The sequence below is a fragment of the Tetrao urogallus genome (assembly GCF_951394365.1).
Source record: "Tetrao urogallus genome assembly, chromosome: 1".
In the NCBI taxonomy this organism is placed as follows: domain Eukaryota; kingdom Metazoa; phylum Chordata; class Aves; order Galliformes; family Phasianidae; genus Tetrao; species Tetrao urogallus.
The window spans coordinates 111,124,798-111,145,892 of record NC_136813.1 but is presented as its reverse complement, the minus strand read 5'-3'; the positions used below and the strand labels follow the sequence as shown (position 1 = coordinate 111,145,892).

General features: G+C 38.2%; 1 protein-coding gene across 1 annotated transcript in view; it reads left to right on the top strand.

Annotated features, from left to right (window-relative positions):
- The window catches only part of F5 (coagulation factor V), a gene marked incomplete at both ends in the record, with an annotated part of 36,007 nt that extends 15,277 nt beyond the window's left edge, over positions 1 to 20,730 (top strand). Inside the window, 18 exons of the mRNA XM_079542821.1 lie at positions 986 to 1,163; positions 2,199 to 2,301; positions 2,645 to 2,856; positions 3,605 to 3,755; positions 4,132 to 4,344; positions 6,125 to 8,021; positions 9,236 to 9,401; positions 10,429 to 10,665; positions 11,144 to 11,354; positions 12,048 to 12,230; positions 13,931 to 14,047; positions 14,432 to 14,503; positions 15,154 to 15,245; positions 16,017 to 16,172; positions 16,969 to 17,113; positions 17,267 to 17,415; positions 19,606 to 19,788; positions 20,542 to 20,730. Of these exons, the coding sequence (XP_079398947.1) occupies positions 986 to 1,163; positions 2,199 to 2,301; positions 2,645 to 2,856; positions 3,605 to 3,755; positions 4,132 to 4,344; positions 6,125 to 8,021; positions 9,236 to 9,401; positions 10,429 to 10,665; positions 11,144 to 11,354; positions 12,048 to 12,230; positions 13,931 to 14,047; positions 14,432 to 14,503; positions 15,154 to 15,245; positions 16,017 to 16,172; positions 16,969 to 17,113; positions 17,267 to 17,415; positions 19,606 to 19,788; positions 20,542 to 20,730 (4,654 nt within the window). The remainder of the gene's footprint in view (positions 1 to 985; positions 1,164 to 2,198; positions 2,302 to 2,644; positions 2,857 to 3,604; positions 3,756 to 4,131; positions 4,345 to 6,124; positions 8,022 to 9,235; positions 9,402 to 10,428; positions 10,666 to 11,143; positions 11,355 to 12,047; positions 12,231 to 13,930; positions 14,048 to 14,431; positions 14,504 to 15,153; positions 15,246 to 16,016; positions 16,173 to 16,968; positions 17,114 to 17,266; positions 17,416 to 19,605; positions 19,789 to 20,541) is intronic.
- Positions 20,731 to 21,095: the final 365 nt, after the last annotated feature.

Sequence of the window (21,095 nt, the reverse complement as noted above, 5' to 3'; positions counted from 1 at the left end):
AAAAGTCATATTACATTAGCGTATTTGGCAGCTCTGTTCAACTTAAGATAAGTACAAGGAAATAGAAGGAATTCTGCAATATACTTGATGTCGTAGTGCACAGTGCTGCCAGTGCACTGTAGGATCATACAGGGTTGGTGCTGGTGTTGCAAGCTGATGTCCGTAAGAACCCCTAGGGATTTAAGTAGAACAAGACAAATGCCTTATCCCATATGGGTCGATATACCTCCTTGCAACATAGTTTTGACATAACTGTGAAGTATACCTTCTTCTTTGCTATCATTTGCTTCACTTCTCACTTGCTCAGAAATTGCATGGGGCAAACTTGTCTCCTTTTTATCTCTTTCTCTGCTAGCTACATGGCATCCCTCAACTGCTACAGTGCTCTGCCTTCTTTTGTTTGGAATTTCAGCATTTGGCCTTGTTCAGTAGCCTTTTTTGAAGGGCTAGTGACCAGGACGAACACGTTATTCTTTGTTGCTTAGAAATGTTTATCTTAGTTCTGCTCGGCGTTATAATTCTCAATGTTTTTAAACATGGGTATTTCACAATTTGTTATACAATATTTGATTGGGATTGAGGTTATCTGAGCACTGTTTCTGGCTTCCCTGAAGTGTTTGCTATTGTAAGCAATGTTTTTCCTAAATTTGTCTATGCCCTTTTTAAAGAACATTATTTTCTATTAATTTATCTTGAAAATGTGGGTGCTACTTCAATTTATCTCTTTCTTGCATGTATTTTCTATTAAACTCAATGAAAGCGCTGATATTAATTGGTTGTACGTGATCCTAAAACACAAATAGCATTGCAAACTTTTTCTTATCTGATATAGGTTAAAATTTGAGGTGAGGACCGTTAGATTAACTCTGGAGTTGAATTTTATTTCACATAGTGAGATTTCTACTAGTTTCTTCAGTGCCAGATCAGTAATTGGTGTCACTCTTCAAGTTTTGTTGATCCATTTGTCTTTTCTTTTCTTTTTAAGACACTATAAAGCTCAACATTTGGACAACTACTCAAATCTAATAGGTAAAAAATATAAAAAGGCTATTTTTAGACAATATACTGATGGCAGCTTCACCAAACGTCTCGAAAATCCTCGTCCCAAGGAAACTGGGATTCTGGGTCCAGTTATAAGAGCTCAAATCAATGATAAAGTTAAAGTAAGTACTGTAAGCTCAGAGTTTAGTACTGTAGAATAATTTTCTATTGGGTAGAGATATGTAAGAACTAGTTTGATTTCTTCATAGTTATTTTGGTTGGCTGGTTTTATTGCTTTTTGGTTGTGGTTTGTTGGTTGTTTTTTGTTTTTTCCAAATCCTCTAGCTAATTTAATAAATAGTGGCCTTATTAAAAAGTATAATCACAGGTGACAGTCTTTAGGTTAAATTTTTCAACTTTCTATCTATAATTTCACGATTGTTCTTTATTTTAATAACTTAATTCATTTACACTTTCTTTTGTAAAGTATGTTGTCACTGGTACACAATGAAAAAAAGCCAGATCAGGTTGGACTTCTAGGGAAATTTAGGTCAGAGGCTAAGCCTCATGAGCCACCCATCTGATGTTATTTTTTTGGGCTGTTTTAGTCAGTGTTGCTCAGTTTTCAGTAGTTAAATGTTCTTTCATAGAGTTATTAAATGAAACAACAAAACGTTACAAGTTTGTGCTGCTGTTTTGTAGTGTCGCATCCTCTTGCCTTTCTGTTGTCACTTAATGATGCATGAATTTATCAAAACATTCCTTTTTTTTCCTGGTTTTATCATGAGTAGACAGGATGTCGTCTTTTCTAATCTCTTTCCCCTTTCAGTCTTGGAATTAGGGAAAATATTTTCTTTTAAGTTGGTTTTCCCTAGTGCTGAAGGCTGTTAGGTATTTCAGTCAGTAACTTCATATTTCCTGAGGCAGTATGTGCTTAGAAGCTGGAAGAACAAATGTTTTCTAGGCAGCAAGTGTGAGAAGCTGAAGTTCACAGTGTGGGTTCCACAAGCCCTGCAGAAACAGGATCCCACCAGGTACCAGCAGCATTTAAACAATGAATTCATATTGCGAAACCATATGTGAAGCATCCTTTTGCCTTTTCAGCTCTTTCAGGGCTGAAACTAGGCAAATTCTACTACAGTTGAAACTTGGTTATGTGTTCAGACACAGATTTTTGGAATACTAAATTTTCCTTTTTATTTCATCTATCTATACAGATTGTATTCAAAAATAAGGCCAGCAGACCCTACAGTATGTACTTCCATGGAGTGACGCTTTCAAAGAATGCAGAAGGAGCTAATTATCCACAGGATCCCACAGGTAAGAAATTTGTGGATCGTGTTTTGAGTATCATTGTGGAGAGTTCTGCTGCTTTCGAAGAGATGCTGTCAGTCAGAATTCATTACCTGGATTCTGTGCTCTGCCTCTGCTGACCTTTTGTGCTGCCTTATGGAGAAACCAAGGTACTATTTGCAAAGCATTAACAAATAACCTTTCTTCAGTGTCTTGCTGGTGATTTTAGAACCAAAAGCTCTTGCTGAACTTCATTTATCTCAGAGGTAGCTTGAAATGACGTAAGTGTACCAATTTCATTAAAAGGTGCAGTCTGGCACTAAATAAAGATCTGGCTCTAAGTTTGTATTATCTGTTTATTTTTCCTTAGGCAATGCCACCCAGAGTAAAGGAATTCAACCAGGGAAGACCTACACGTATGAATGGCAAATTGCTAAAACAGATCAACCCACTGCAGAGGATGCACAGTGCGTTACCCGGCTGTATCATAGTGCTGTAGATATTGAGAGAGATATAGCCTCTGGACTGATTGGCCCACTTCTGATCTGTAAAAGTGAAGCACTTTCTCAGAAGGGTGTGCAGGTAACGTCTCAGAGGGATTTTGCTCATTAATATTATTTGATCTATAGTGAAATTTGTTTTTATTTTAATTTAGAGAAATGTCTTATAGAGAGCAATCAAACTGATAGGTTCCTGAAGAAATTATTTGAAGATACAGTCTAACTGTCTGCAGTGGTAGAGGAATTTTATTCTGATTTTCTTAGCAAGAGCAGCATTTCAACAAGAAGTCAGCCTTATTTGTATGTCTGTTTCTAGACTTGGAAATAAACTTTCCTGCTGCTATTACACCTTCACACTTCTTCATTCAGATCTGAGCTGGTCTTTCTTTGTAACACATCTAACCCAACATGGTCTGCCAGTCTCTGGCATCACTGATTCTAGAGCAACCCAGTGATATGGAAGAGTTCTGGGAGAGTTTATTTGCCATCGACTGAAATCTTGCTTGGAAAAGATTAGAGCATCACTTCAGAGAAAAAAACATCAAAAACTTTGTGCTTGTATCAAACCAGAAGGCCGGTCCATTTACTAAGAACCCATCTGCATGTCAGTAGTGTTAGTATCTTGCTCAGGGTTGCATCACACAGCTGAGCTGGAGTAGAGTGTCACGCTGAAGTCCTGACCCCCAATTGCCTTTCAGTTATTCACTTTGAATCGCACCATAACTGTGTTGAAGCTTATGTCACTTACCTTGTAGGTAAGTAAAATAGATCTGAGTCATTAGTGTCTCTGCTCATAGAATGTAATTGTGCTTATGCTGATTGTCTTTCAGAAAAAGGCAGATGGGGAGCAGCATGCGATGTTTGCTGTGTTTGATGAAAATAAGAGCTGGTACATAGAAGACAATATCAAGGACTACTGCAGTAACCCTGCCTCTGTTAGAAGGGATGACCTCAAGTTCTATAACTCAAACATAATGCACAGTGAGTGGGATAACAAACTGAAGATTATGGAAGTCATGTGAGACCGAGAGTTCAGTGATTGCAGTTCTCAGATGTAATGCAATTGGGTTTTTCTCTAGTGGGGACTGGGCTGACTACAGGCCCTGAAGCAAAAGCAAGAGTTCTTTAATTTTAATACAGCATTCTGCTGATTTGGAGATACTGTTTCCAGAGCAGGAATTCCCATCCTAGTTTGTATTGTGTTTTCAGCCCTGTGTCAGTCTCTGTTAGCCAAGTGTAGGCCTAATAAACTGGACTGACATCAACGAACAAGAGGCTTTAAAAGTCTTTCACTTTAGTTTTTATATTGGTGAGGCATGAAAATATTAAGACCGTCTATATTTTGCTTTCTTTTTAGCAATAAATGGCTACGTGACTGACAGAAATGAAATCCTTGGATTTTGCCAAGATAATGTTGTTCAGTGGCACTTCTCCAGTGTTGGCACTCAGGATGAGATTGTCTCTATTCGCCTTTCTGGGCATGCTTTCCTGTATAGAGGAAAATACCAAGATGTGTTGAACCTTTTCCCAATGAGTGGAGAATCAGTCACAGTGGAAATGGACAATATTGGTAAGAGGCAGGACTGCAGTGCTTATTTGACAGCTCCTCTAACTGCCTTTTAAGCCCCGGTCCATAAGAATTTACCAAAATAGAAAACCTTTTCAGATACACACAGTGCCAGGAAAATCTTGAATCGATGTCTATTGCAGCTGATGGGTACGAAGTTTCATTAGCTGCACAGGTGCTTAGTGCATACGTAATTATATGTGCTGATAATGAGGTTCTTTTAGTGGTTCTTTGTGTATTTGGGTTTTTTTCCAATTGACAATTAGAATTGGGGTTAGCAACAGTCATTTTAAGGTATTAAAATTAATGTTCATGGCAACAACCTGGTATCGCCTCCGACGTTTTGATTCCCGACTCTGATTCCCAGCTTCTCCATCTTAAGTAACTTAAAAAAGCCAAGACTCAAATTACTCTTGTTACAGCTGAACAAAGTGGCTACACATTACCTCAGGTTATTGGTCATTTAGCAGCAGTAAAGTCTGCCATGCTGAATCAGGTCACTAGTCCACCAGTATCTATCTCAATATCTAACAGTGTTTAATACTAGACCTTGAAAACATAATAGTACAGTTCATGTAGTCTACACTTAAGAAATTACCTTGTGAAAGGACAGAAATTTATTCCTCATTGAAGACTCTGAGTGTCCAATGATTATCTTAAAATCCCATAGGATTTAGGTATCCTTATTCTGTTTAAAATATCAGTGAGCTTTCTGGTTGTGGGTTTTTTTTTAGATTTTTTCATAAAGATTTTTTGTCCTCCCAGCTTGCTTTTTGATGATCTCATAGCCTCAAGAGTTTATCAGTTAAAAATATACATTGTAGGGATTTTTCATTGTTGTTCAGGACTAGGGAATCATTAAAAACCCATCAGATTTGATGACAACTTCCCCAGAAATAAATTGTATTTCTGTTTGGTTGTGGTATGCAATTTGTTTTTACCATCTAGGTCCTGTAAATTTATTGCTGTTAGAAATAGGGAAAGCAATGCAGGTTGCAGTTTGTCTTTTTTCAGACTCTATCTTTCTGTATTCTGTCACTTTTGCTAGTTCCAAAAGCAAATATACAACAAGCAAAGAACTTGATGCCATGTAAGGAATGGGATTGTACTTTTATTCTCTACAGATCCTAGTTTCAAATGGAAAACATCATCTTCTAATTTGAAAGTTCTGGTAACTCCCCCAAAACCTAGTCATTTAGATGCTGAGGCTGACAGTTCGATATTTGTGTACAGATTAGAAACTCAAAATACTTTATTATTCTTCTAAAGATCATCTGGTATGCATTCAAAAGCTTTTAAAATACCGTGTTTGTCAAAGATTTGTCTACATTGTATCACAGAGTGCTTTGTTTAGAATCTTTATGTGCATGGCAATAGATATAATAACAAAGACTGATCAAAATTAATACTTAATCTCAAAAGACAGAATCTTAGATCCAACTCTAAATATAGGATCTTTCATATCATTTTTTCTTTCTTTTTCACAATGATCTTTTTCATGGGATATGTTTTCACTCATGTCCAAGGTATGCCTCAATCTTTGGGAAAGATCTCCAGTTCTTATTTATTTATTTATCTGTTTATTTATATGGGCTCCTATTTATTTACAAGTATTATTTTTCATTGCAGTGTAGCTCTTAGGAAACTCATCTGAGTATTAACACTCTTCTATAGCAGGTGCTGTAGAAAAAAACCAGCGATTTTCCCTCACTGTTTACATGGTAGGTAGCATTCACTCCCATAAATACTGCATATTGGAAAAACATTTTTGTTTTGCTTGCAGGCACTTGGCTTTTGGCATCCTGGGGTTCCACAGAGATGAGTTATGGCATGAGACTGAGATTCAGAGATGTCAGATGTGACTATGAGGATGATAGCTTGTTTGATGTTGTGGATTTCACAAACACCAAGACTGATAAAAAGGCTCTTTCCACCTCAGTTGAAGAAGATCTGGGAGAAGAGGTAGATGAAGATGATTCAGAATATCAGGATCTGCTGGCTTCTGTTTATTCCATCCGAAGCTTAAGAAATACAGGAGAAACTGAAGAAACTCAAAACCTTACAGCATTGGCCTGGGGACAATCTGAAGACATTGATACTGCAAGTTCTAAGGTGGCTGTTGACTCAAATCTGACAGTTACCAATGGTAGTCAATTGACAGAGTTCTTAGAAACTCGTACTGCTCCTCCTCTCCAAATTGAGACTGAAACATTCCAAACAAATTATACATCAGTCACAGCAGAAAAGTACTTACTTTTAGCTAATGCAAGTGATGGAAAGCCTAACTTAATTTTTGAGAATAGAAGCAGAGGCGATTATGCAGTAAATCACAGTAATATGTCTGGAGGTGAGCACTTGCTGAGCAATGGAGAGGTCCAGGTGAAAGATGCAGAAGAGCCTCTGACTGATAGAAAGGACAGTAATTTTTTTACTGAAGAACATCAAGAAGAAAGCACAGGGAAAAGAAATAACAGCATTAATAGCAAAAGAAAAAAGCGAAGCTCGGTGGCCATTAAATTTTACTCTGTCCAAAAGATGAAAGCTCTTCTAAATCATGTAAGAAATAAAAATGTCTCATTTTCTGATAAGACAAATGCACCTAATTCTATGCAGCATACAGAGAACACATCCAGCACAGCCACAGTGGGAGATGATCAGCATCCAAGTGATTATGATGGTGATCTGGAAGAGGAAGAAACCAAGGGGGGCAATGCCATGCATGCAGGTAATTTGACGCTTGAGTTGGAAGTCACTGTAGAAGGAAATGAGTCTAATGCATCCAGCCTCTCTCAACTTGAGCTATCCAGAGATAAACAAACAGATTCATTTTCTTTAGATCATACATTGGGCGATATAAGACCTCACTCAAGCCCTGCATTAGTGAAGAACTTTCTGGAAGCATCGTTGCCCAGGACTGTGAAGTACTCATCTAAAATGACAGATGAGGAATGGAATTTGGTGTCTGCAAAGGGGATTCAGAGACTGGAAGCAAACTTAGACAAATCTGTTAGTGGTAAGTTGAATTATGGAGGCAGAAATGGTACAATATTCCTAAATAAGAAGCATATGAAGAAGGATGGGGGATTCTCACATCTAATTGGAGAAAAACATAAAGGCATCTACAAGCACCCACCTCTGAAAAGAAAGGAAGGGAATAAGAATAATACTTTGAGTACATCTGGAACCTTTGTCAAGATCCGAAGGAAAAAAAAAGAATACCCAAAAACTACTCAATTTTTGAACCCAAGGAGTAAAAAGCCCCAGAAATTCACCAAACCTATTGAAGAGCTTGGCCGCACATTGTTTCCAGGTGGGACCAACCACGTAACACTGCCGTGTTGCACTAACACCACAGAGTCACCCAGTAAGTCCAGCCACAGAGAATTGCCAGGTGATACACAGCAGCTTAAGCCATCCATCGTCATTGGGCTTCCCCACGAAAATGGGAACTATGAATACACTTCAGGAGAATATTACAGCGAGGATACATCAGGTGATGAATATGAATACTATTATGTGAGCTTTGATGATCCGTACATGACAGACCCAAAACTGAACGTCAATGAACAGCGTAACCCAGAAAACATTGCTGAACATTACCTGCGTAGCAGAGGGAATGAGAGGAGATACTACATTGCAGCTAAGGAAGTCTGCTGGAACTATGCAGGACTTAAAAAAAGGTTTGGCTAAATCCTTTACTTTCATTTTGGTCGTATTGACACTAACAAAGTGTTGATTTGCATGCTGATGAATTGAAGAGCATCTGTAACCTGCGGTGTGATTTTGACATTACGGTTACACAACTCTAAGGATTTTTCATGGAGGCTGGTAATCCTTTGCAGTCTCACTAAAAACACTCTTTAATACAAAAGTGGAAAAAAACCTCTGTCATTAACTTCCATTTAGCTTTATTGTGCTTGAATGACCTGTTTTACATCCTCCTTCAGTTCTTAGATTCTGTAGTAGAGACTGGACAAAGAACCCTCTCTGTATAAAGACTTTTCAGATATTAAATGATGTGACTGATCTAACACAGAAAGATTGTGCTTATAGGTAGTATGAAATTGCACCGTTTCTAGCACTGAAAAGAAATGGTTCTGGTGTTTCAACTCTCTATTATAAAATTAAAACACTTATGAGACCTAGCAATGAAACATAAATGCAAAGTGCTTAATCATGCAGGTGATAGAGAATTCCTTACACTTAAAGTAAAAATACAGCTGGATGAATTATTGCAGTGTTGTTCATGGTGCGTAGAGAAATCACAAAATGACAGGATCACAAACCCTAACATTGATTTTTGTTGAGTTTTTTTTGGCAGCGTCTCAATGCTACAACAAAAAAAAAGTGTGTATGACTTGTGAGAGACTCCATACTAAAAATTTATTATCTTGATTTAACCAAATTAAGGTCACTACTTACGTTACAATGCGTAGAATTCCTAGTCATCTTTCATCCAAGGGCTGAACTTTGTGATTTTTGAAATGAAGACCACAACCATAACTTCAGTTTTCATCTGTCATTACGGAAAACTCAGCTCTGAAATATCTAAGTTTTCAGGCTGAATTTCCTGAATTTATTTGAATGAATCCCTAGTGCTTCTATTTAAAATCTAAATAATGCTTCAAGTGCTGAAGAGCTAATTTGTTCTTACCATCTCTGTTTCCAGAGACTAGTTGTAGTTTTTGTCAGTGACAAATGGCCAAGTATTTGAAGAGTCTCCCAAACTGTAGAACTAGAAGTTTTTAACCAATGTAAATTATGATTTTCAAAATCATCTGACACATCTGTGTTTATTCTTTACATTCTGAAATGTTTCTGTTGCACAAGTACCAGACTTCATCAAAACTGTGTCCAATTCACTGTGTGTTTTCTTTTGGGGGCTTGCTTTCAGTACGATGATGTATGACAAAATCTGTAAAGATGGCAGCACAAAGAAGGTGATTTTTCAAAGGTACACAGACAGTACCTTTACAGTTCTTCAGGATGAAGGCGAGTATGAAGAACATCTTGGCATCCTTGGACCGGTTATCCGGGCTGAAGTGAATGATGTAATCCTGGTAAGTTGCTGTTCTTTCAATATGTGCACGATAGGATTTTTATGGTGATCTACGGTGTGACATGGAATGGATCTAAAAATGCCACAGATTTTAAAAGATGATAGAGGAGAGACATTTTTCAGAGACAGAAACTGCACAGAGGACAAAAGAACACAGTGATGTGTTATTTCATTGAAGGAGTAAGATTTTTGCTGTCTTATTCACTGTGAATTCACTCCTGTTTTTCTTTCTCGTGTTTCCCACCAGATTTATGTTTAGCATTAAAAAGTTTTCTTAGACCCAAACTGCACTAAAAGTATTACTTTTTATGTGAAAGTGGATCATTTTATAACTTGTAAGAATTGGTAGTATACTGGTAGTGTACTTACACTAGGAAGCATGATGACGTAGTGCTTTGCTGCTTTCCTCACCCTTCCCCATCTATCTTCCAACACACAAGCATGGACTGCATAAAGTAGACCTCACACCTTTCTGCTTATTTCTGTGAGTGATGTACAGTAGGAACACACTAAGCTATGTTAAAAATACAAGGAAGAAAGAATCTATTTTAGCTTGCAAACGTTATATTTTAAAGGAGGTAAATATGGAATCTCCCTGTCCTTGTGCTTATCTGGGACAAGTGTGACTGACACATGAAGAGATCTAATGTTACTATTTGGTTATCGTATGCCCTTTATTGTGACCCTGCAGCTGAACATAAGTAGAAGCTCTGTATCTTACTGCTTGCTGTAAATAAGCATTCCCAGGATTGAAGAGGAGCAGCAGGAACCTGGACCCAGTAGAAGGCAGGGAGATTGTCTCATGCTTCCTAATATTTAGTTATCATATTTAGTTATCAACCAGCACTGGAGAGCATGACACTGCGTGGAGCTCTGAAAAGTTATTCTTACCAGCTTTGCTGTTGACAGTGTGGCCTGTGGTCATTATACAAATGTTGACCCTGGTTTGAGGTTATTAGAAGGCATTACACAGGACCTTTACTTTAGGCCCAAAATTGCTCAACGGATTTTTCTTCTTCTTTTTCTAGGTTCATTTTAAGAATCTGGCATCCAGACCATATTCCCTCCACGCCCATGGACTTTTTTATGAAAAGTCCTCTGAGGGAAGCATTTATGATGATGAGTCTAGTGATTGGTTTAAAGAAGATGATAAAGTTCAGCCAAATAGCAGCTACATATATGTATGGTATGCAAACAAACGATCAGGACCACTGCAGCCAGGAGCAGCTTGTCGTTCCTGGGTCTACTACTCTGATGTAAATCTGGTAAGGAAATCAAACTAGAAATGATAGTATTGCTGCAATTTATGATTTATATATAATCATAGAGTGTGGAGGGATCTCTTGATATTATCTAGTCCAATCTCCCCGTGCCTGCTCTAGGCAACTAAAGCAGGTTGCCTGGATTACACATCAAGTCAGATTTTTGATATCTCCAAATGATGTTATTGTACAGATGTGGAAATGTAAGATGCTGAACACTTTTTAGATAGCTGTCCTGACTTTTGGGTGTGATGTTCCAACGTGAAATTTAATCTCTTATATTCAGTTAAAAGAGGGAATAAACTGTTGATTAATTTAGAATAGGAAACACTAGTAGATTGAGGCAACTAAAGAGATAGAGCACTGGAAATTTCAGAACCCTTCTGCTACGTTTTTAGAGCTTTATGTATTTCCATAGAATGTTTTTGACATCTTTTAGGAAATCTATTCTTATGTTTATTAAGGGTTTGCTACCTTGTAGGAGAAAGATACGCACTCGGGTTTGATTGGGCCGATACTGATCTGTGAAAAAGGAACCTTCAGTGCATCAGACAACAACAGAACAAACACTCGAGACTTTTTCTTGCTTTTTATGGTCTTTGATGAAGAAAAAAGCTGGTACTTTGACAAACGCTCTAGAAAGCCTTGTACTGAGAAGACCCAAGAAATGAAACAATGCCACAAATTCTATGGTACTTATTTCCTTTTCTCAAGTATTTACCGGGGTAAAGGGAAAGGTGTTGAGGGAATTATGTCAGTTCACTTTGCTTGTGAACAAACATAAATCTTGCACATAAGTTATCTGAGTATTTTTTTTGCAGTTGCTGTTCTCCATTGTCCCCATAACAGTCATAGTTTTATCATAGAAGATTAGCATTGACTGGAAAATTGGTATTAAAATGTAGAAAGGATATTGAACTGAAACTTTAGAAAGGCTTTTAATTTAAACAAACAAACAGAAAAAAACCATACCAATAAAATCCCCCAAACCACTCTTTTCGGTAAGAGGCTAATACTCTAGGAAAGTGAATCCTTTTGCAAGAAATATAAAAGCAGAATAATAATTTGGCAAATCGACTAGTTCTACTGAAAGAATTTTAAGCAGTTCTAGGACTTCGTGTGCTTCTGTGTGGACACAGAGATTTTATTTACGTAGAGTGGAGTAAGCGGCTAAGTGCTGAGAGGTAATCTTTTGTTCTCTTTGAAATAATTGGTTGTATGTAGACTGTACTGTACAGCACTTGGATTGGAAAAAGCAATGTTTTTCCTGAGTATACTAAATATTTCAATAAATACTTGACTTATTTTAATAACTACTTTCTCACATTTTTGAAGATCTGTTTAGTGAAGTGTGAACCATTCCAGCAATGGTTTTTTTTTTTCAGCCATTAATGGGATTACCTACAGTTTGCAAGGCCTGAGGATGTATGAAGGTGAACTCGTCCGATGGCATTTGCTTAATATGGGTGTGCCAAAAGACATTCATGTTGTTCATTTTCATGGACAGACGTTCACAGAACAGCTAGAGCTCATGAAGTACCAGCTTGGTACATACACACTCCTTCCAGGTAAGTATCAGAATAAATTCTAAGGGTCAGTTAGTGCAGTCATACCAGTGTAAATGTGAACAGAAGTTGGCTGTGGGCACAGGAAAAAAGAATTTGAGGGCGCTAACAGTCCAAGTGCCAACAGTGGTCAGAAACTCATTATTTGCACCTCACTTAATATTTTGGGAGGTGAGAAATCAAGATGTGAGAGATAAGCATAAAGTTATGGTCAAAACATTTGTGTTTGGGCAAATGTTTTCTTCTCAGATGAGTAGAAATGTATGTGGAAAATGAATATTAGTATGGTCCGTAGTACTACCTTCTGTTTGTATTTTCTTGCTGCTCACTAGGCATGTGACTATTGGTTTAAGGTTTCTGTCTTTTGTGTCTTTCTTTTCCTTTCTACAAAGTAGGTCATAGATTGGATTTGGCTTTGGCTTTGGCTTTGTAACTCTGTGCTCAACAGTAAAGAAAGTAAAGGAATTCCATAGGATAGTGTCTGCCACAAATTCCTCATGAAATTAAGAATATACAATAACACAGCTGTCCTGTTCATACATTCCCAGACGTCAGCACCTCTGGAAGTCCCATCAGTGTTTGCTGGGAATTACTATTGGTATCTGGCTTGTGAGCATTTATTTTTACAATGGGAAGTGAGTATGATGCAGAAAAAAACACAAATGTCAGCCCTAGGAGAATGCTTACATACAGAAGGCAATTAAATAAGCTAAAAACACTCTTTAGGCCAGAACTTACTCCTTTACCCATCACTGTCAACACTGTGACATGCATAACAGCACTTAGAAAGGCTGCATTGGCAGCTGTGCATGTTTTAAAAAAATAATAATATAGGAAACAATCAAAATAATGGGATTGGCTTGGAAGGATATGATGTTATTTCAGTGAACATTAGATGATTTGTTGACGGTTTAAACCTTTTATTGTAATATTTTTCACCATGACATCTCTGTATGTTTTTCACAGAATCACAGAATGGCCAGGGTTGGAAGAGACCTCAAGGATCATGAATCTCCAACCCCCCTGCCACATGCAGGGCCATTTTTGTTTAAATGAGAACCAGAATTGTCATGTCTGCACTAACTAGAAACATAAGAAAAGCAATGAAGCATGTATTGTGTTTTCTTAAAAATAATTTAAAAAAAGATCACACAAATATCCTTAAAGGTCTGATTCCTACTCAATCCTTGGCTTTCTTGAGGTATGCAAAAAGTGAAGAAAGGGCTCATACATGTCAGTGTCCTTCATCTAGTTTTCTTTACATCCATCCAGTACATTACTTGAACAAATTGGGGAGCACAAGTAAGGACTGCAATCAACACCACAGAATCAACACCCCTACATTATGTAATAAACTTAGTATTGTTCATTACATGGATCAGTCTGCCATGTGCAGATCTGCCATGTGCAGGTGTCTGTTGTTGCATACCATCACCTACGCTTCTGTAACTTTTATAGTAGCAGGAAAGACTAGGTTTTGATGTGCTCTCTTAATTCTCTGTCTCCAGATTGAACTTGCTTGTTAAGAAGAAAAAAGGATTGGCATCAGTGGTGTTAGTTCTGCTTTCTCTGCTACGTTTAGCATGGAGAAATTTTTCTGAATCTAGCCATAGTATAATCTCTAATTTAACATACAGCCTCACTAACATCAACCTTATAATGCTAACACTTCTGATATGTTTTTTTTCTTCCATCTTTTCAAGGCTCATTTCAGACAGTTGAAATGAAACCACAGAGACCTGGCTGGTGGCTTTTAGACACTGAAGTGGGGGAATATCAGCAAGCAGGAATGCAAGCATCCTATTTGGTTCTCGAGAAAGGTACTGAATTAAGGTATTTTTTTGGCTAGGGGAATCAAGCTATAAAGTCATCTCTGTCCTTTCAGGGTCACTGAAAATAAGTTCGGGAGTGCTCTGCAAAATGTGCTTTCAAGGGGGTAGAGTGATTACTGCAAATTTATTCTAAAAGAAAAAATGTTCAGCCTTTAGCATACTAGCTTTGAATTCATTGGTTTTCTCACAGTGACCATTAGATTAATCGATTGAAAGAAACTGCAGAGTTTTATTTGTCCTCTGGGAAAAGAATGGTAAAGTTACATTATTATTCAGAATTGCTCTGAGCAATGCTGCCTTAGAACATTCCATCTGGATATATATTGAAGTTAAATCTTCCTTTTAACAACAAACTTACTGTGCTCTCCCCAGAGTGCAAGATTCCAATGGGTATGGCAAGTGGAGTTATACTTGATTCGCAAATCAACGCTTCGCATCATATAGGTGAGTTAATAGTTGAAAAGATCTGAGCATGATACTGAATATCACCACCAAAGTGCTGCAGTTCCATTTATTTTATTTTATTTTTACATCTTACATCAGTAATGAATCATTTGACAGGTTAAAAAGCTCTCCAGTTCTTCAGAGACTGATGTGAACTAGATAGCCCTCATCACTGAATTCAAACACTGTCATGGATCTTCTGTCAGCACCATAAGCCCGAGAGTCAAGCAGACCTCTGTCAATGGCCTGCTGCATGACCTGGAACAAATATAACTTCATCTTTTTATCCTCTGGGTTCCCCATTTGAAAACCAACATGAAGTGTTCAAAAAACTTTTGGAATTTGCATGTGATATGAGCTGTCAAAGTGCATTTGTATTGAAAGATTTGGGAAACTGGCATCCAGAATGATGACAGTTTTTGCTTTACCAGGTTAACTTTTTACATGAAAACTATATCATTTTCTAGAGAAATTGTTAGGATTCTACATAGACAGTAGCAAGTGAAGGTGTACACAGGTTGCACAAGCAACCTTTTTTTCCTTTTTTCTTTTTTTTTTTTTTCTCTCCAAGACAGATCTTAAAGGAACCGAAGTACTCCATGTTTTAAGCATATCTCTCTAAATTCTTTATTCCTATTTTTTTTCTGTAGACTACTGGGAACCTAAGTTAGCCCGGTTAAACAATTCTGGAACATACAATGCTTGGAGTACAACAATGACAAATGATCTTCCTTGGATTCAGGTATATATTACAACATATGCTTGGCCATCATTAAGCCTGGACATGTCCATACAATCCTGTGTTGTTATTTTCTTGCAACTTGTGTTAGAAAATTAAGCTGCTTTTGTTGTCATAGAGCAAACTGCTGTTGAAAACAGAAGATGAATCAACTTTGTTTAGAGACGCCATAAACTGCCTACCTCTCTTGGAGTTAACCCAATCTGTAGTGCCCTTGAAGCTCAATGGCTCATCGGTCACCCTTACAATTTAGACTGAAACCATTTGTTAGGCAATTAAAGTCATTCTCTCCTCTACCTTTTTTTATGTTTACTTAACAGTATATATTCATTTTTATGTACGTTTGTTGGGTGATGATTTAAAGTGTAATACTCTCAAGTAGTACTTAAGATAGTTTTGGAGAATATTTATTTTTATTGGATGCTTCCGTGTTCAGCTTGATGTATCACATGCAAATGAAGCTGATAAAATTATGGCTTCAAGCACTGTACTTTTCAGGTGCCTCACTTCCATGTTTTTCTTCTATTTAATCACTTTTTGCTCCAGATGGCTAAGGTAAACCCATATCTATGATTTCCTTAAACTCTTGAGAAAATGACCAGTTGAAAGAAGGGAGAGACTCAAACTAGTGTTGCAGCAACTGCTTGTATTCCTCCTGGGGGTGTTATATTGTGGGTACCAAAATGCAGGGCTCAAAGCTACTGTGTAGATGCCAATGAATACAACTTATATCATTGTGCAGTTCTGACTTCATAAACATCCTTCTGTTCCCAGGTGGACTTTCAAAGACAAGTTCTATTAACTGGAATACAGACGCAGGGTGCCAAGCATTTTTTAAAGTCCTTCTATGTCCAGAAGTTCTTTATTGTTTACAGCAGAGACAAACGAAAGTGGAACACTTTCAGAGGAGACAGCTCTCCAGCAAAAAAGGTTTGTACATACAATAGGGATTGTAACAACCTAGGTAACCTCATTGGATGATACAGTGAGTTGGTAACTTTATTTTATGTTAGAGACAATGGAAGAATCGGTGGTCTTTAGAGACCTTGAGCTTGAAACCTCAAACAGCATTTACCAATCTAAATTCAGACCAGAAGACAAATTGTAAGATAAACCTGCTAGACTGGGATTTAGATTGTCCCTGTGACCTTTTCTGTAGACTCTGGCTTACTCACAAGCATCTCTTCCTACTTTTGTTTCCTAAGCCCACATTAACTTTTTGAAACAAGCAGGAAGATGAACTAAAAATTAGACCCTATTTCATTAGGAACCAAATGCTTCTTCCTTTTTTGTTCTTCCTCCTATCACAACAACTGAATTTTAAACTATCTGAATTGCCTGCAGTAGGCATGTGTGACAAGTTTGGCCTTACCCCATAAGAGGCTCCTTTTATACCCAAACACTCCAGACCTGCCAAATACAGCTTTCTGTGGTAGGACTCCCAAATCAAAGCACTTTCTCTTACCTCTCCTTTTGCCTCTTTTCCAACAGTTTTATATAGTGCATAGCAATGGGTTGCTTATTTGAACTGAAGGTTTTAGATGCTTCCAAATGTGCTAAGATGGGACCATAAAATAATACATGTTCCCTGCAACATAAGATGCTCCGTCATGGTGGATAGGGCTAATGGCAAAAAAGACTTCCATTACAGAGCAGGCTTTCAGCATCCAAGCTTGTGTTTGCATTAAATTAACTATATGTGGGTTTTTTGTTTTTTTTTTTTAAGATTTTTGAAGGTAATTCTGATGCCTATGGTATAAAAGAGAACATCATTGATCCTCCTATTATTGCGAGGTATATCAGAGTCTACCCAACACAGGCCTACAATGAACCTACTCTTCGCATGGAGCTCCTTGGCTGTGAAGTAGATGGTAAGAATGATTTGTGTGCTTGTGCTTGGCAATTTTTCTGGCAATTTTTGAACTTTTATGTTAAACGAAGATAAAATTGTTAGTGTTCTCCAATTCCAGCTTTGTCACTTAAGACTATGGCTACTTGGTTGAACACGGCACTTCTCTTAACAGGTTGCTCTTTGCCACTTGGAATGGAAAATGGAGAGATCAAGAATACTCAGATAACAGCCTCATCTGTTAAGACATCCTGGTTTAGTACCTGGGAGCCTTCCCTCGCCCGTCTTAACCAGAAAGGAAAGATAAATGCCTGGCGAGCCAAGGTAACAAGTGAAAAAGAGGGACAAGTGCAGGAAAGTTACTGCTAATAAATCTGTACTCTATGCTCTTGTGCCTTCTGTACGCTGTGCCCAGTGCCACACATGATGGGTTACTTCACAACTCTTTAACAATCTTGTGTGAAGAAGCCCATTCCATTCTCACTAGAAAACTTGTTAAACTTTTGGCAAAAAATGAAATCATATTTTGGAGAGATGGATGGTGCCCTCAGATCCATAGCTTGCAGCACTTCCCTGCGGGAAATCTCTCTCTTAATTTCTAAATGAACACAAGTTTGAATATTTGGCTTCATGGAGCTAAAGAAACCCTTCCTGGATTGGCATATAGTCAGTACAGCATAATGGATCTGAGGCTGCAGATTTTGTGGTTCATTCTGCCCCTGTTCTACTGAAAACCTTCAACAGGGCAGGTGAATTGCATCTGCAAAATACAGCTGCATTTATTTATGAAGCACCTTCAGAGTTGCTGGAAGCAAGCATTTGCTAGAAGTGTTTGGTAACAGTATTATGTACAAAGTACTTTGAAATTTGCTGGAAGCTTCTGCTTTATATAAGCATTTGATATTAACATTATATATTTTAACATTGGAGATAAATCTATTATTGTGGTGGGTTGACTTTGGCTTTTTGCCTGGTTTCCACCAAATCACTCTCTCACTCCCCCTCCTCAGCAGAACGGGGAGAAAAAAGCTATGCAAAAACTCATGGATTGTGATAAGGGCAGGGAGATCGTTCACCACTTACTGTCACAATGCAAAAACACTTGACTTTGGCAAGCTTAATTTAATTTATTGCTAACTCATTACAGAGCAGGACAGTAAGAACAACAAGAAGCTAAAAACACCTTTTCCCCTACTTCTTCCCAGGCTCAGCTTCACTTCTGACTCTCCTGCCTCCTCCTTGCCCAGTGGCACTTGGTGACTGGGAGCTGTGCTCAGTGTACAGGCTTTCTCTTTGCTGCTTCTTCCTCTACTCCAGCATGGGTACTTTACACAAGGTGCAGTTCTTCGGGAGTAGACTGCTCTAATGTAGGTTTGCCACAAGCTTTAGTTCCTGTCAGGCAACCTGCTCCAATGTGGGCACCTCTTCATGGGCTGCAGTTCCTGCCAGAAGCTTGCTCATGAGTAGGCTGTTCTTGGGCTACATTTTCTCTGGGAGGATGTCTACCTGTTGCAGTGTGATTATCTGCTCTGACATGGCCCATGATGGACTGCAGGGGACAGGCTGCTTCACCATGGTCTTCTCTATGGGCTGCAGTGGAATTTCCTCCTCTCTCCTCCCCTCCCCTGAGTATTTGCAGAGTTGTTTCTCACATTTTTCTTATCCTCCTCTTTCATAGCTGCTCATGTTTTTTATCCATTCCTAAATGTGGTATCAAAGAAACAATGAGCATTGCTCATTGGCTTAGCTTTTGCCAGCAGTGGATCCACCTGGAATCGGCTCTATCCGATATGAAACAGGCAGTTCCTGGTCTTATCTCACAGAAACCACCCCCATTACCAAAACCTTGCCATATAAACATAATAGTTATTTTTCTATATGTATTGAAAATAATGCAAAAATCTTAAGATACACCACCTGCAATGAAGAAGTTAATTGCAATGGCCACAAAGTGTGCTTATGACTTCTGTTTTTGCTTTACTATTCTTTTCCTCTTTGCAGTTTTAATACGCTCTTAACTACAGTGGTTGCTCTGAAAGTAATATGTCCTATTTAGATACAAAGAGCACAACAAAACTATTTGAAAGAGAAAATCCTCAGCTACAAAACAATATTTATCAGTGTAGTCACCACCATTAGCTGTGTATTTTCACCAGCAATGAACTGCCTGCCACACTGGTAAAAATCTGCACCAGCAGAGGTGATCCAATGTCACTTTCCAAATGGTTGAGTTCATTTACACGCCTTTGCTTCATCTTCACTTCCACATCAGACACCATTCTGTCAGACTGCCCCTCTGCTGCTATCTGTCACACAGCAACAACATGTAATGGAATACTGACGGGAAGGTTCTGCCATGCCACCAACATCTGCCTCTGACATCCTGGGCCAACATAATAACATAGGTGGCATTATCTTCAGAGCAGGCCTTGTATCCTCCAACAAGAATTTTCACTTAAGCAAATAAAAAGATATGCATGTTTTCTAACGGGTCACCTTGCTTATCAATTACAGTCAAACAACAACCAACAGTGGCTGCAAATTGATCTCCTCACGATAAAGAAGATAACTGCTATTGCTACCCAGGGGGTCAAGTCTGTATCAACCGAAAACTTTGTGAAAACCTATGTTATTCTCTACAGCAACCAAGGCTCGGAGTGGAAATCCTATACAGAGGGCTCAAGCTCAGTGGAAAAGGTATCATCTTCAGCTCAGACAACTCTGCCATTGTTTTGTTTCAGATTCTGAGCACAGTAAGGGCAGAGCGCTCAGCCAAAAAGATACTCTCTCAGGACTTTAAAATGTTAGGGAGCTGGAATTACTAAGATAATGTCGTAATATCAGTCTGATTTTTCACAGTACTTTACAGTAATAGAAGGGAAGAACACCAAATCCGTAGAGAATGCAGTCAACTTTGTGATAAAAGGAACTGATGCTATTTGTAAAGAAGGACATTTCATTTGAATGCACAAGGCCATTTAATCTTGATGAACAAAAGATTTTCAAGGGCCTCTTTCCAGCTTTTTTTTATTTTTGCCTTTAGTGTATGATTTAAATCAATGAGCATTTATGTGTAACGCAGCTGGAGAGCTCTGGATGCCCAAGAGCTGGTGACATACTTTATATTATTACCCATATCACTTTACATCAACCTGGCCCAAGGGGCAAGATAGAGGTAAAATAGGGGAAGTTTGGTTTTGTAATCCATTCAAATTAGAAAGGAACCTTTTGTGATGTGAATGGACATCACAACAGAGGTGGTTGAGATGCTGATGGCCTGAAATAGTGTCAACCCAGCATTTCAAGAGGAAACTGCATTTTGCATAACATCAGCATCCAGCTGGTCCACTGCTAATGCAGTGGCTTAGAACCATTTTAAAAAGAAAAGGAGAAAAACCAGCTTATTTTAAAGTGCTGCCTTTTACCTAATGGTTTATTCTGTATTTGCAGGTTTTCTCTGGTAATGAAAACAACAATGGGCACGTCAAGCACTTCTTCAACCCACCTATCCTGTCCAGGTTTATCCGCATTGTTCCAAAAACATGGTACAATGGTATTGCCCTTCGGGTGGAACTTTTTGGCTGTGATTTTGGTGGAGATCTGACTGCAAAAAGAACTGAGAAGTCTGGGAGCTCTTAATCTTTCTGCAATCATCACACAGAGAAACTTCTTAAAAAAAAAACAACAGAAAAACCCACAAACTCTTAAAGTGATCGTACTTAATAGTTTAGATGTGTGCCTCATCAAAGGACATAACGTGTTGCTAACAAGAATTGAGAGAGGGTTCTTTGGCAGGCTTCCCATTCCTATAAATATACACTTCAGAAAGAAGCTTCTTTTCTGTGGAAATAAATAGCGGTCCCTTCTATTTTATATATTGCTTGTTCATCTTTACGAGTAGACTGTCTTGCTTTGTACTTATTTTTATATCTTTAAATATCAGCCACACTTCTGCAGCAGAGGGGAATAATAGAAAGCTGCTGGTGGACATTCTCCATGCGTAG